At 44.0% G+C, this 17,174-nt stretch overlaps 1 protein-coding gene across 1 annotated transcript in view; it reads right to left on the bottom strand.

Annotated features, from left to right (window-relative positions):
* adgrb3 (adhesion G protein-coupled receptor B3) overlaps positions 1-17,174 on the bottom strand; it is a 161,197-nt gene that overhangs the window by 33,539 nt on the left and 110,484 nt on the right. Inside the window, 5 exon segments of the mRNA XM_062519914.1 lie at positions 432-534; positions 836-939; positions 2,853-2,979; positions 11,351-11,394; positions 13,255-13,357. Of these exon segments, the coding sequence (XP_062375898.1) occupies positions 432-534; positions 836-939; positions 2,853-2,979; positions 11,351-11,394; positions 13,255-13,357 (481 nt within the window).

Raw genomic sequence — 17,174 nt, 5'->3', positions numbered from 1 at the left:
GTGGCAGCATCATCATCAGTATGGCATGTGCAAGCAAACAACACTCTAGCTTCACAGCTGTCAAACAATCCAAGCAAGCCTGGAGGGGTAGGCCACACTTCACACACACACACACACACACACACACACACCATACACACACACGCTTATGTCACACACATACACACACACACACACACACTGAACGCACTGCCAGAAATAGCTTGTGAAATCAGCACAGGTTTCAGCAAAGCACACAAGCCCGATGCAGTATAGATGTAGCCCAGACAAAACAACACAAGTGCATGAATATCATTTAGATAACAAATTCCATCTTCTCTTTGGACACTCCATTCAAATTACACAACGTAAACACTCACTGTATTCAGTCTATTCTGTCTACACACTCTCCTTTTGATAAGATATGAACAGAAATGGAAATGGCCACTTACTGCATTGTGAGTTTGGGTCTGTCCCACCAAGATGAGGATGTTGGAGCAAATGATGGACAGACAGAAGTTAATCAAGATGATAGACCGCTCGGACCTGATGTATCTAGAAGAAAAACAACAACAACAGCAGCACAGCAACAAAGTCAATACATTTGGATGCTTGATTGACAACTAGCATCAGTTCACGTCACACAAACAGTGATTGCATTCCTCCAGTGGCATGAGGTTTCATAAATTGCTGTTGGCTGGTGACATTTACATTGAGGCATGTCCATGCCACATCTTGGAAAGGGGGGGGGGGGGGGGACAAGCTGCGAAACACCATGGCAGGTGCTGAGTGGCTTTCTCAGCAGGACCATATTTAAAAAAAGCAATCTGCATTGTGCTCATTAAAATGCACCTACCTCCAGAGCACGGCGTAGACCACTGCCAACGTGATCAAGGCCAGACAGGACAGGCCGCAGCCAATGACCAGTGTCACAGACGGAACCCCTGTGTACTCCATGGTCTGAGAGAGAGAGAGAGAGAGAGAGAGAGAGAGAGGGTGGGAGGGAGAGAGAGAGAGATCACAAGGAGAGCCAGTACTTGTTTCATGTGGTGGCCACAGCAGGGGTGGTGGGAGGGAGGGAGTGGATGATGCTTTATGGCATGTCCCTGTGCCAAAGAAGCCACAACACAACATGGCTGAAACATAATCAATAATCAGGAGAACAACACCACACAGGATGACACCATGCTCCGTGCTCCGCACCAACACTCTGACACAGCATCCTTTTGAAACCTGGTCCACTTGTCCTATGGCCGGCGTCTCCAACGCTTTCAAATGAGTAGCCCTCCATATGATTTCGAGTTCTTCTGGTGGCCCTCATCCCCAAAACGGTTGGAGATCCCTGTTCTCTGGGCTTATTTTACCTCATGTGCAGCCATGCAACAACAAGGCAGGCTGTGGTGTGCATTTCCACTTAGACAACCAGTGAAGGTACGATACATAAATCACTGATCCGTGCTCAATACCCTCCATTCCACTGTAACTTTAATGTTAACTAAGTGGTTCATATAATTAATTTATTTAATGGAGAGGGGAAGGCCAAAGAATGTTGTACATCACATTAGCAAAAGTCTACCTGCAATAAGAGGCAAGACCGGTGATAAACAACAGGGTTATTATGAAACCCACTTCCATATAAGAGCATTCATCTTAAAAATGGGTCATAAATAGGCCTAATGCTGTGTCTTCATACAGCACAATGTTAATTTCACCCCATAAAAGACATAAATGACACAAAAAAACATAAGTGATAAATGTTATTTATTGTCGGGCCCACAACACAACGGTGCTATTCCTGACCTCAAACCCAAGCCCAGCCAGTATGCTCACTATCTCAATCTCCTTCTGTATTCCCTGCTACTACCCTCACCCATCATGCTAGCAGAAGCTGCAGAGCTACCTTCCTATCAGCGCTATCAGGCTGCTAGGCCTTTATTGATGGCTCTCCTCCTCTGAATCCCCCCCTGACACGGCTCCTCTGCTCGGCACCACCACGCCTCCTCAGGGCCACAAGTCATCTTGACATATCAGCAGCGCATTTGCAATGAACAGAGTTATTAAACTTCACCCCTGCTGCATGTAAATAAAAGACAACACTGACATCTCTGCTATCGTAGCAACCGAGCCTGAAATATGTAGACAAACATTTACGGAAACATCACAGAAGATGGAACAAAAAAAAAGGAAAAGAAAAAGAAGATGGAAAAAATAACAGACCCCATTTTGTCACCTGTTACAGCAACCATCTCTGCTGCAGTCAACAACATCTGCTTTACAGGGACTGCCATAACATGACCGTGATATCCAATTAGTGAGATGTGATGAATAACAAGCTCTTGCATGCACTGGGCATCACACATGACCAGTTAGCATTTCCTATTGCCTCTAGCCCACCCATCTTCAGGGCCAAGAGTACACAGCAACACGCTCATCAGAGGAGCACACGACTAAGACACAACTAAGATGTCTGATCTGGCATGATAGGGCAGACAAAACAGGTGCACTACACAGGAGACATAGAGTGCATATGAATGTGTAGACTACTGCATACAGGATAAAGCAGCAAAACACGAGCGCGCGCACACACACACACGCACACACGCACACACACGCACACACACACACTCACAGAAGCACGGTGTAATGCACACTCTTGTGTGAAAGAATGAAGATCCGTATCTTCAAAAAATCAACACAGGCGTACACTGATGCTACTGGGCTTAACACACACTTGGCGTCCTTCAGAAGGAGTAACAATTTATAACGGCACGCTATGCATTACAATGAAGCACTCGCGAAGGCACTAACCCACGTAATACAATGATTCCACGCAAGCAATCTGTTACATCCAAAGCAAACTGAACATCACTTACTATTTCTCGTGGTTGTTGAGCCAAAATGGCGAAGGTAGATACACGATCACATAAGCATTTAGTATGGGATGCATCGGTAAGCACGGTTTTGCATCCTCTGGAGGACCAGGTTCCCCAAGAATCGTTCCTGCAAAGAGAGGGAGGCAAAGAATATTAATTCTGTTCCACAGTTCGATTTAACAGGGCTTTTGAAAATCTGTCTAGATTACGATCCCACAACACTGCGTCTAATCTACTTATACCGAATCTGAAAATAAGATGACATACAAGTCAAAGCAGTCGGCAATTTAGTCCTGAGAATTTATCGCTAGCTCTAACGGTGAGCGAGAGCCAGTGAGGAGCTGTCCAAATGCGATGCTGCTGAATGATTAAATTCTTCCATACGCCATTTCTTTAAAACATTTGCGTTTTAAATAGCCTGTATATTAAAACATTACATTATAACAGCGATCGGGTAAAACACCTATGCAAGACACAGCAAGCAAAATACAAAAGGCAAACATCTTTACCCGGACTTTTCCAACCGAAGCTGGAGACCGCGTACGTTTTTTTTTTCCCCCTTCCGAAAATTACTCGTATTTTCCTCTCCTTTCCCGGAGGTTGTTGTTTTAATATCTGCCCCTTTAGGTTGATCTTTCCCCCTAGCTGTTGTAATTAGAAGCTTTTGGACGCTTCCTAAGGGAAAATTTCAGCCTGGAAACGGTGGACGGCATTAGATTGATACTCTGTTCTCCTCTCCTGCTTTTACGGAGGAGGGGGGAGGTTCTGCACACACAGTAGACGGCAGGGAGAAAATTCTCTCTTTTTTCCACACTGACAAATACCTATTCCGTAAATACATAGTATATTCAGGCATTACTATATTTTGTATAATCATTCTGCACACTTGGCTTAATTTCCTGAGATATAAGGTGTTGCCGAAATTCCAGCATAACAACGCACCACCCTATGAAAACACACTGGTGGTAGTAGCCCATTTTGTCTCTCCCTGTTCCAGCCACAACCAAAGACATCGCGTTTCCTCAATTCCAAATACCTAGACTTTCGCTCTTCAATGACTGCGACAGATATCGACTGTGTGATATCACATAAGCCCATATGACAGATGGCATTCTAGTAATATTCCAATCAAACACCTCGGTAAAAATTACTTTAGCATACCAGCTGCCTCTATCCACCCCACTGTAAAATACTGAATTTCAACTTTCCATCTCCCTCTCTATGAGTGAGTGAGTGAGTGTGTGTGTGTATGTGTGTATGTGTGTGTGTGTGTGTGTGTGTGTGTGTGTGTGTGTGTGTGTGTGTGTGTGTGTGTGTGTGTGTGTGTGTGTGAGTGTGTGTGTGAGAGAGAGAGAATGGGGGGTCCATACAACTCTAACAACAAGTTTATAAACATACAGCCAGTGTAGACGCACAAGCATTTTGGAAAATGCACCTCTCTCTCTCTCTCTCTCTCTCTCTCTCTCTCTCTCTCTCTCTCTCTCTCTCTCTCTCTCTCTCACACACATGTCTAAAGAGATGTTTCACACACTCCCGTGAGGTTGTGCAACAGATCCAGGTGAGGCCAAAGCCCTCTCCACAGTGGAGTGGTTAATAAAGAATCGATCGGGGCAGACGTGAGAGAAGAGAAGAGAAGCGAAGAGCCCCCGACCACGCCAATACTTATTCATTCTCTGAGATGATTAGGAGGCCCCCACACTACACTACACTGCATTCACTTACTCCAGGTTCTGTGCTTGTCAGCAAGACCTTTCTCCAAAGACAACGTTTCAATGACCAGTCAGCTTTGGTTCATTATAACAAATGGTGACACTGAAGCCATCCACGTCTTCAACTGGGATTTGTGAATAAAGGCTGAGGATATCATTGTACTGTAAATCCCTGATTCTGTATGCATGCTTTTATGAGCGATTAGCATGAGCTGAGCTAAACGGTAAGGACTGGCCCCACACTAGTGTGCGGAGTGGACTTCTCTTCAGGTGACTGTACTGCTGATTGGTTCTCCCCATCGGGTTCTCCTCAAAGTCTCCAGGGGGAGTTTGAGCCAGCAGTGCAGAACCTCAGCACGTCTCCGGACTCTAAAGCCGGATTAACGAGGGACACCGGATTCACACCTTGTCACTACAACACACGCACCGACATACTGTAGACACACACACAGACACACACACACACACACACACACACACACACACACACACACACACACCTCTGCACAGAGCAGGCCAAGGTGAGAAACGCTGGACATCGGTAACAAGCTTGGTCTTCAGGAGACACCCGATGTTCTCACAAGGGAGAGAGGGACCACCTGCCGCCTGTCTGAGATACCTTGTAGTAAAGAGAAGTGGGGCAGGACTCTGGACTCAGGACTCTGGAGCAAACCCTACAAGACTGCACTGGACCATGGCACTTAACACCAAAGGACTCTGAGGAGACTGACTGGCCCTTGTAATAACTGACATATACAGGTTGCTTTGGATAACAACTCAAATAAGTAAGTGTTCGGCTCTAAATACGTACAGTACGTTGTGTAGATGTCTTAAGCCAGTCTGGTACTCAAAGTGTGCCCACAAAATAACGTGCTCCACAAAATAATTTGCTTGAAATGATAAAGTTGAGGTTTATCATTTTAAAAACATGATGCCCTTTTCACCCATAAAAGCTAATTGTGTCTATTTACATTGTAAATTCCCCTTGGGGATGAAGAAAAAGGCAGGAAAGGTTCGCACTCTGAAAAACCACCCTTGGGGATGAATAAAGTATATCTATCTATCTATCTACTGTATTTGGTCCTACCCACATCAACATTTAGTTTCACTCAGGTCATAGACAACTACCCCTACTGCTGCTTAGCTTGGCTTTTTTGTTAGCCGGCTAGCTGATTAATGTGTAGACAGTCCATGTTGTCAAGTGATGCAAAATCCAAAACTGACAAAAGACGAACTTACACATCTGCCCAAAAACATGGAATAGAATACAAATGGTTAACTGTCACAGTTATGAAGGGGTCCTCGGAAAATGTTGTCCCCCAAAAGGGGTCCTTGGAACCAAAAACATTGAGAACCCCTGTCTTAATCTCTACATGAGGTTGACTATGAATGTAATCGGCTTCTGCAGTACAACAGTAATTAGCGAGGATGGCAGTGTCCGGCAAAAAGGTATTCAACATATGCAAAATGTTGAAGTATATTTTTGATGTAAAACTATGACTATAAAAGAATAGTTGAGTTAAGCACAGGTGAGGCTGTGAATCTCAAACATAAGTGATATAGTTATACTGTAATAGTGTTGTTTGCCATACTAGTCATAACTCTGTGTTACAGGCATATAGAATGCAAAACTTGTTCTTATCATTTTGAATAATAATAACGTCTGGGTTCGTTATGGACTTCCGTGATATAAGTGATCAGTCAGTCGCAGTGTCACGCTCTAATAATAATGGGCAACTTAGAAGCACATTGGTCTCTTAAGTGATGGGCCCAAGAAAATACAGATTCAACACAACAGGAATAATCAGAGGTATTTCATGGACTGTCATGAACAGAGGAGAGAGAGAGAGGTGTGTGTGTGTGTGTGTGTGTGTGCTTGTGTATACAGTACATTACTGAGTGTCTGGACGAGCGTGTGTGTGTGTGTGTGTGTGTGTGTGTGTGCGTGCAGTTCAACCACAATCCGCATCTTCTCTCATCAAGGCCGCTCAACGTTGCGCGGGAGCAGAGGAAATGACACGTCTCCCGCGCGTCTCCCGCTAATGGCACATGAATGAAACATACTTCACGCCGTAATAAACAAGTAACAACTCCAGCTGTGTTTCTCGCTCAAGTGAACTTGCGCTCTGTTCTGCTGTTTAACAACCACCTTGTTTGAAGCAAGCCTAGACAGTCCCTGTCCAACGGCGGCCCAGGAAGAAAATATTACTGTAGAAATAAATGGCACCAAACACCAAAAAAAAAAATGCTGAGGCGATTTGATTTGACGCACAGCATCGGGAAAGTGAGAGGTAAGTGTCTCCTTAGGTGATTTATACGGCGCGCGACAGCCAATAGACAAATGAGGCAGATTTAATTACATTTGGCCACATCGGCTGATATTTTGACATATAATTAGAGCTCCGCCACAGCTCACCTCCCTCATTTCCACACAGGCAGCGGGCAGGAGCAACACAAGGGACTTAGCCGCTCCGTCAGAGAGAACGGGAGGCATGAATCATACTGTAGGCATTGTGCGTTTGAAAAAAAGAAACAAACCAGAGACAAGTGGCGCCGCCGACGCTTAACGGAACAGAGTTGGTCGTCAAAACAAAGCCAAGAGACATTTAAGCATTTTAAGTAAAACACAATCGTATCAATCATATCAATCATCACTTTAAGGAAACAAAGTAGCATTGTTGCTTCGTTCCACTGCCCAGTCACTGACCAATAGGATTGTCACTAGTGACCTGGGCTACCTGTGCCAGAGCGGATGTCTTTAAAGGAAATTACCGTGCGGAGTGCTGCAGATGGCGGTCACTGCTGTGGCCGAGCGGTCACCTGCAGAGGTGATGCTGCCCGCATCCCTGGCCATATCAAAGCAGCAGGGATTAAAGGGGGAAACAAAGGCAAGTCCCCCTGGAGTTCATCTGCCATATTTGAGATGCAGCGCAGCCACTGCTAAGGGTTAGAGGGGACAGAGGTGCATGGTGCAGGAGGAAGGGTGGGTGTGTGTGTGTGTGTGTGTGTGGGGGGGGGGGGGGGGGGCAAGCACTGGCACTCCCCTTGTCCACTGACTTATAGAACATAACAGGAGGAAGACTGACAGGCTTTTCCAGAAAGGAATGGTCATTCTTGAGGATGAGAGAAAAAGTTCCATAAAATGTACAGTATTATCTAACGTCAGTGCATTGGTATTGAAAAGAAGACACACGGTCTGGAGAAAGTGGGTTTGGTTCCGTTACTCAGCAGAGGATGGCTAAGGCAACAGGGCTGCTGAAATCATTAAAGCTATTTAAACTTTAAAGGCAAAGAGATAGGGAGGCAAACATTCACGCTCGACAGACTCCCACAATCAGACCTGGCTTATTGATTTTGTATGATAACTGCAGCACTGCGCGTCTGGCTCGACAAGCACTAATTTCTCTGAGATGTCCCATCGAAGTTGTTGATGCCTGTGATTCCGCTAAAACCTTCTGAGCACTAGCGCTATGGCAACAGAGGATTGGGGCTGGATCCCAGCCATGCGAGGGAGATGGAGAAGTGAGTGAGATAAGGTAGGAGAGATGAAGGGGTGAGCTGTTAGCTGTTGCATGAAATTATGCTGTTTGGAAACACTCTCTGAGACTCCGCTCCTATGACACGGGCATAAACACAAATATGTGCATTTCGCCTTCAGAGAATGCACGACTGATCTCAACTCAAATATCTATTGAGGAAAAAACACATTATCTACAGCATTGCTAAGTGTATGCACTTTTATAAACTGAAAAGAGTTTTCCTATACCCACTTACGTTTTATGGAAAGTTTTGGAGATATAATGAGTGCTACACAGGCCTATATTAGTTTTTTTTTCAGCCCTGCCTTTAGCCGTCTCTGTGGACTCCAGAACAGATGCAATCAGACCCCTCATCAGCCAAAGATGCTCGGTCCGTTTCCCAGAGCCGGCATTTCATTATTTATTTACCTACAGTATTGTTCAGGCGGTCCATTAGAGTAATCACTGGTAATGGCCATGTGTCAGCATACTGCGTCTTGACCCTGCGCTCCTGAATGGCCAGAGCCACGTATCATGATGCTCTCTCTGAAAGCACTCGCTTGGCAGCCTGGGCGTACACGCGTGGGGGGGGGGGGGGTCACTGCAGGGTTAACTGCTCATACGGCTTCCGTGGCCATATATAGAAAGAGAAGAGTAAATGTATGGGAGGACCAGCGTGGGTAGTGGTGGCCCCATAGCAGTGGCCTGGGGACACAGAAACATGGACACGTAGTATGGAAGAAGGCTGCTTGTGCCGCTGAACATGGGTAGTCACTCAGCTCACTTTCACATGTGGATGACATGTTACATTCATGAACATGAAATAGCCATTAAAAAAAAGAAACATCCAAGGCACTCTCTTTGCTTGCAAAAATGTATATACATCCTTATGACATACAGTATGCATTATTTCCTATAAGCTCAAAACAAATCTGATGTTACTACATTTTACAGATTCAGATTGTTTCATGTATAATGATCTATTTTCAAATCTTAAAGGGCTCAATTCACGCCTAAATTCTGTCACAGTACCAAACGTCAAGCTCTAGTAGGAACACAGGATATCATCCCCAACATGTATGAACAGGCTGGCAATCATAAGGATGCTCTTGTGTAATTAATTCATTATGTTGCTGATATGGGAGCGTTATTTGCCGTGATTACAAAATAAAAATATTTGTCGCAATACACAATCACGTCAATCAGCTTGGGAGGACGACAGACAGACAGACACGCTTCACGATTATTTGAGTATTTAGCTCCACGGGCTGTGTACACACATTTCACAAATCAAAATTAATTGACGAGCATGTGTGCACACATGAACACATCTGCCAAACAGATTAGCGAGCAGAGCAAATAACATATCTATAATCATAAATAATCATGAATCCCACGTCATACGGAGTGAACAGGCATCAAGGAACGTGTTCCTCCATCAACTATCGAATCAAACATGGCTTAACAACGGCTTTGACTAATACACTACTAACGCACTAGTTTTTCAGCTTCCTACCTCAGCACTTAAACATGACTGTAAGAATACCGTGGGGCTTCAATACTTTCCAGTCGTTCCAATTATACTTGAGAGGGCAGACTCGTGTGGCCCTGATTCAATAAAAATTGAATTGGGAAGAATATGCTTTCTCTATTTTTTCTTATCTTGCCAGTGAAAAGGAAAGAAGGGTGGCCCCGCATGGACAGTCTCCGCCGCAGCAGTAGCAGCAGCGTGGAGCGAATTTTCATATTTGAGAGTTATTAAGATTAAATTGCAGCCATATTCAATTTGCGTGTTTTTTTTTCTTCTTTTTTTTGCTTTCCGAAAGAAATCCAAGGAAGAAAGATTAAATAATTGCTGCGAGATTGTCATTTGACGTCATTTTCTGAACTCAGGAGCCCATGAATGTCCCCGTGACAAACGGAGGAATTCTGCACTGACATCCTCATCCTCAGAGTTATTTTCAACCAACAGATAACAAGGCAACACAAGTGCATACAACAACAGCATAGCAGAACTCTTATCGATCTGGGATTGCTTTATGCACATTACCCCGAGGGTACGTATGCTTATTCCACTGGCAAACACTAATGAATCTCCTCTACAGGCATAATATCGCTATCTTAAAGAGCTGAGCTTCTGCATCATCTAATCACCTTAATCTATACTTCATCTATACTGTACGCAACATATAGAATCTGTCCCTAATCTATAGATAACCCGCAAATAATGCAGTGATACAAATCTGTGTTGATGATGTTATCTAAACTCAGCATACTGCAGCTCTGTGTGGATCTGTTGAACTGTTAGTTCTGTGGTGCTACAGCACAACACAAAGGACTCTTTTGTGAGCTGATTGGCTTTGCACTGTGCTGATCAGAGAGCTTGTTCTCATAATGACGACTGATCTGGCTGACGAGGCCGTCCACTATCAGATCAGCTACACTACAGCTCCTACCTCAGCAGTGAGCAGCTGAGCCCTGATACACCCCTCTTGCCCGGCTCAAGACTGGCCGGCCTGAACCTGACACCTAGTGCCTTAAGGTCCAGTCCACTGGGGGGTAGCTGCCAATACTGCGGTGAAGAGGCGTTAATTGCAGTTTGGGGTGTAACAGAGAATTAACACAACGTGGCTTGATAGGATCGGGAGCAAATGAACACCAAGGGGGGAAAAAGCAACAGCATCCACAGCAGAATACACCACACAGCATTGGTTTCATTTGCACTCAACAAGTACACTGCTTCAGCACAACAACTGTGAACATATGAACGTGAACAGTACACATTTCTAATGGTTTTTTTTCCAATGCTCTAGTCTACCTGAGTTGAAATGTTATGTGGAAATGCATTAGATGCAAAGGATTTCTTCTTTTGCATGAACCGTAATTGTTTATTCTGGCTGTTAAGGTTACTACTAATAACTGGCACTTAAGTTACACTTATGCCAAAGTCCACACAAGATAACCGGCACACTGCTGATATTTGTGCAGTACTGTATGTGTTCACAGTGCTGGATGAAATTAATAAGTAGAAGACTATAAAGGTCTTTGGATGGACCAAATTGCTTAATGCACAATCATTTAAGGCATACATCTAAAAACAAGCATCTCATTATTTTCACAAGGTTAAGGCATGGTGTCGGCCTATATACGGCACATATAACACATCCAGTCTGTGCTGCCTAGATACACATGACACATTAGTTTCCATGTGTGGGTTTCCATGGATACAGAGCTGCAGGACATTCAGAGGCAGGAAAATAGCTTTACTTACATGATGGTACTATCCCACAACGCGCAGAAAGGATTCTTTGTTCCCTGTCAGAAAAAAAGGAGAAAAGAGCATAGAGTGACATCAATGACAAGGCACTCGCCAAAAAGAAAACATACTTTTGAATCATTCTTTTCAAAATATAATCCACCAAAAAATGGCACACCCTCCAAAACAGGTACACAAGCTACAGTACATAACAGTGAAAAGCTACAGTACATAACAGTGAAATTGGCTAATGGGGGTCTTAGGCTGACTAGAGACCCTGTAGTCAATAGATAGCCCCCTCTATCTGTGATGTTAAAGTAAAGTACTTGGCAGTAAAAGGCCCTGTCCTTGTAATTATCCGACTATAGAGCTGCGTGGCACCCTGACACTTAAACACAGGACCACCCAGAGCACCCGCAAATTAATTATTGAACCAATTACTCTCCTTTGTTTGTTGATTAATGCGCTTTAAACGTGCCCCCACCCCGTCATTCAGGCGACAAAGCCAGAGGACGAATCCTGACCGATTCCCCTTGTGAAGTTTGACAGGGACATGTGACCTCCTGCGCTAGCGACGCGCGGGAACAGAACACGTGCTCGCCTGCCAAACGATGTCAAGTATTCCCAGATGAGGCCTCTTCTCTTGCCTGTCTGAGAGATTGCAGAAGGCACTTCACACTGCGCGTATATTAAATAAGTTAGGAGGGGCGAAAACTAGCCGGGGCCATTATGGGAAGCCCGTCTGTCAAGTTTAAAGTTGGCAGCAAGTTTTGATTTAATTGGATGTCTTTTGAAACGGCTATCATAATGCATTGGGGGGAAGGGGGAAATCTATATATGTGGTTGTCGCCGTCGTTTTTGAGCCATTTGTGATTCAAATCTCATTTCTGTCACTAATTTATGGGGCCCTCGGGTTCGAGCGCACTGCACAGCACACACTGCGTGAAAACATTCAGCATTTAAAGTGGGGCATAGGCTGGCGGAGGGAACAAATGTGCATTTAGTATGCGCGGAGGATGAACCCAGTGACTATGCACATTCACACCTAGGGCATATGCACATTTACATGTAGGGCATATGCACATTTACATGCAGTATGGACGGAGTATGGAATAATGTCTGAAAAGGTCTGAAAACCCAGCTCTTCAAAGAACATCTCCTCTCATAGCACTACTTCAGACAATCGCACTCATTCATGCACTTATTACACTCATTCATGCACTTATTACACTCATTGTTTCACTTATTGTGGCTTTTTATGTTGCTAGAAATGCTCTTAAAAACCTAAATGTTTTTTTCATGTTGTAAGTCGCTTTGGTTAAAAAGCGTCAGCTAAATGAAATGTAATGTAATGTAATGTAATGTCCATGCAGAGAGATGCACAGACTAGGGGCCGAAGCGAAGCCATGGCCCCGTGATCTACTATGAGGAGATGTGCACTAGTGTGTGCAGAGGAGCATTCCTGTGAACTGTAATTTCCAAAAATAAAACCACATTAACACTGCATTACTGTAACTGCCCCCGTGTATTCAGCTCATGGCAAAATCAATAAACGTCAGATAATAGCTGGAAAATTACAGGGCAGTAGATTGGCCAAATATATGCTAAAGAGAACCTCCGACATACTAATATTAGATACATTTGACTGTACACTGCCTGTATGTGTATGTACTGTATGTATGTAGGCTATGTACAGTATGTATAGATAAATAGATAGATGTATAGATAGGTAGATAGAAAGATAGTTAGCTCAGGGGTAGATGTATTGAGGCTTTTGTGCCCATGTAGAATGAAGCACAGCATGCACGTTCTGCTGTTTGGCCATGGCACTGATAACGCTGCGTTTGCAAGTGTACTGTACGTAAATCTGGACATGAGTATTTAGAATAAGAACAGGTGTGTGTAGTCAGTTCACCTACATTGGCCAGGTGGGCGAGCTCGATCTCCAACTGCACCTCTGTGACCTTTGGCTCTGGGCGCACCGTCACGGCGATGACCTTGGAGTTCACAGCTGTGTTATTCCTGCACAGGAAATGGAAATGTGTCAGAAACAGAGAGCCAAACACTGACCGCACCTCCTCTAGGGCAAATCATATGTGCCATGTCTATTATTACACCCACCCACCCAATAATAACTCAAATAATAAAACAGTAAACTAAAGTAAAAAATAAATAAATATAAAAAAAAGGATCTCCTCCTTGCCTGTCACCAAGGTCACTTTATATGGTGCACTTTAAATTATCCAAGGTGAGATTCAATTCTGACAAGTCATATTCAGGTCATCTAAATTTATGACTTCTAAAATGTGGTTTCCCTCAGTCGCATGCCAGGGTACTGCCTTGCATTAACCTCCACAGTAACAATTGATTTGTGAATGGCTGCACATCCAGTCCTATAGCTTCCGGAAATGCCTTTTTTTGGTGAGGGAGGGGGGTGTCTGTGTCTGCCAACCTCCCCCCCCCCCCCCCCCTCCAGAGGGCAAGGCAGGACAAAGACAATATCCCAGTAGCCAAATCACTTCTGGTGCTCTTCTCTATGCAAATGATCCAACTGTTATTGGAGACGATTTGTGAAGCCTTAGTTAAGAGGCACTCACTGGCTCATAACTGTTACTTTAGGCGATTTAGACAATATTCAATCACGACACACACACACACACACACACACACAAAAAAAATGAAACAGCCACACAGCAGAGTGGCGCCACTTGACAGGCCTTTCATTTTGTTCAGGTGGATGCAACTGCCACCAATTACAGTGTGATGATTGAAGTAATTACCCCCCCCCCACACACCAGGGACATGTCTAATGTGAATATAGCTCATTCTGACTGAAATAACATACATAACAATCCGATGTGATGCATTCGTGTACATGCTAGTGTTGCAAACAAGATTTCCTTTTATTTTGTCAGCAGTTACTGATTAAATTTCAGGGCAAGCCTCACCACATTACATCTGGAAATGAAAGCACACCAGCACATTTAATTACAAGAGCTAATTTTCTTGAGATTTGAAGTTTAAAGCAAAATCTTTGCATTCTTTCCTCTCCAAAGCAAGCATAATGGGGTTTGATTACACACACACACACACACACACACACACACACACACACACACACACACACACACACACACACACTCACTCACTCACTCACTCACACACACACACACACACACACACACACACACACACACACACACACACACACACTCACACTCACACTCACACTCACACTCACACACACACACACACACACACACACACACACACACACTGTGAAACCAGAACGAAGAACATTTCCACAGAAACATTTGTCACAAAGGCCAACTCTGGGCATGATTTCACGGTCCATTTGATCCAAGACACCAAGATTGAGCATAGACACAGCACAGAAACTCCATCCCGTGAAGGATTCACTGTATATGTAGCCGTTCTTGCCAAACAGCTAGAATCTGAAAGAGATATTTTGATCCAGTGCTCTTTTATCATAGAAACGGCATCTGTCGAATATGGCAGAGAAAAATCCCACAGCTAACCTATACTGACAACCTCCACTTTTGTCTTTGATTATTTCATTCTGGTCATGCTTTTGCCGCAATGAAAGTCCTCAAAGTTCATACCTGCACAGAAAATGGATGGTTCTACCTTCTCCGGATAATGTATTCTTGAACAAAAGCCTTACCTCAGTGGTTATGAAAGTAGGCTTTTTTTTGTACCTCAGGTACAAAGACATGCATTTTCTTCTGCAATCACTGAAGTCATGGTGGAGAACTACATATATAAAGAAGGACTCCAACTGTAATTACTTTGATTACTCATTTAGCTTATTTGGGTCATGCTTAATTAAAATGCAAGTTACAATTCATCACTTTCACATAAAAGCCTTCCAGCTGACAATGTCATGGCTTTGCACTTCTAAAGCTTCCTTCCCCCCTCTTCAGGACATGTTGTTCCACATGATGTGTTTCAGTGGGGAAATCAAGAAATCACTAAAGTGCAACTCATCCTCGTAGACAGACATTTCTTTTTTTTCTTTTTTTTTGCACTCCTGCAAAGTTTAGTCTTATGCAACTGTGCCCTATGAAAGTTCCCCCTTGTCACCACAAAGTCATGCAGGCTTTTGTGCTCCCTCTCCTACCTTCCCCAACAATAAAAAACACTCCTTACATGCGGGCAAAGGTGTGCAGCTGGTCCCCTAGATGTCTATCCATTCTTTTGAGTTGCTAAGGAGTCGAGTGTTTTTTTTTTTTGTTTTTTTTTTTTAAGGTCGGAGAACAGAAGAAATCTCGCTCTGTCATTTTTCCCCCTTTCTTCCTCGCTGGCGCGCGCTCACCCCCGGGGGCTTGTGTATCCCTTGGAGACAAACACACTGCGGGTCGGCGCCGAAGCGAACGGCGGGGAAAGAAGCAAGAGTGACAGCTCAGGTGCACTCTAGGCATTGTCCTAGGAGGTCAACGCTCTCCTACGCTTCCCCCGGGTCTACGGGAGCAAGCGAGAACAGGAGCTTTTTTTTCTTCTTCTTATTCTTCTGGCAGACAGTGGCAGCACACAAACTCAGCAAGAAACCTTTCATCTTTGACGTATTCAACAAGCATTACGTTAGCTGGGTCCCACACACAGTACATTCCTTATCGTTTTCTCTTTTCTTCTCTCTTGATGTGCTGTTAAGTCCTCCGTCACAAACACTATCTTTAAATCTGATCATGACGTAAAAAGAGCTCAAATCTATCTCTTGACCTTGCAGTACAGCTTACTCTTCTGTCAGGGTATCTCCACTAGGTCTTCGCGCGGTCACGTTCATTCGCGCGGTCACGTTCATTACAAACACCAAATCTCATTTTCCAGGCGTTACCAAAATTGACAGAACGTCTTCATACAATTGACATAAATCCACTAGGGTGTTTATGTGCTTCTCCTTGAACTGTCATTCCTCATTTTTCAGTCTCTTGGCCCACAAGACATAGACGCACTTCTAATGAGCAGAGATTTAGGAAGACAAGTGCCAGCCCCCTCCTAACGTGAGAACAAAAAAAAAGCATCGTCCAGTATACTGTATATCGATCAAAAATAGCCACGAGTCAAAAAGTCATCAGGTTGGTATTTGCCATGCATAAATCCAATCATGTTGGATTTAACCTTTGAAACATCTAATGACGCTGGACAGCTTTCTCCCACTTTAAATTGATGATAAATTGAGAATGAAATTGTGCTTACTTGTGTTCCTAGGGTTGCCCTTTAAAATGTGTCCATGTAGAAATTAATAGCGACAGGGTGTAGAGGACAAATGGCAACATATTAACTGAAAGCATTCTGTGCTATTGTCCTTCCAGGAAAGGGGGCAAATTATATTGGGCATGACATTATTTCTCCAGCCGCAACTAAATGGACAGTCTGGTCAGTCATGTAGGAGAACCGAGATAGGTAGCCGACCCTACAGTACCTTGTAGAAAGTGTTGTCAACAGTGCCAATGCTGCCATACACATTCTCTCTCTCTCTCTCTCTCTCTCTCTCTCTCTCTCTCTCTCTCTCTCTGTCACACACACACACACACACACACACACACACACACACACACACACACACACACACAAGCTCACACTCACACTCTCTCTCTCTCTCACACACACACACACATATGGTGAGACAGGTGGACCTAATTACAAAATATTAGGGCTACACAAAACTGACAATAATAACTTTCCCTCATCAGTTTGACAAACAGTTGTTTGGTTAGTGTTTTTGTTTGTCCGTAGACATTAATTCAGCAAGCATTTTGTAGAGAGATGCATTAGTGGGACTTAAAGAGACTGCTAACATGCAAATAAATTTAAAAAA

Source organism: Sardina pilchardus, chromosome 18 (genome assembly GCF_963854185.1).
Source record: "Sardina pilchardus chromosome 18, fSarPil1.1, whole genome shotgun sequence".
Taxonomy (NCBI): domain Eukaryota; kingdom Metazoa; phylum Chordata; class Actinopteri; order Clupeiformes; family Clupeidae; genus Sardina; species Sardina pilchardus.
The sequence above is the reverse complement of the archived record's forward strand: the minus strand, read 5'-3'. Positions and strand labels throughout refer to the sequence as shown.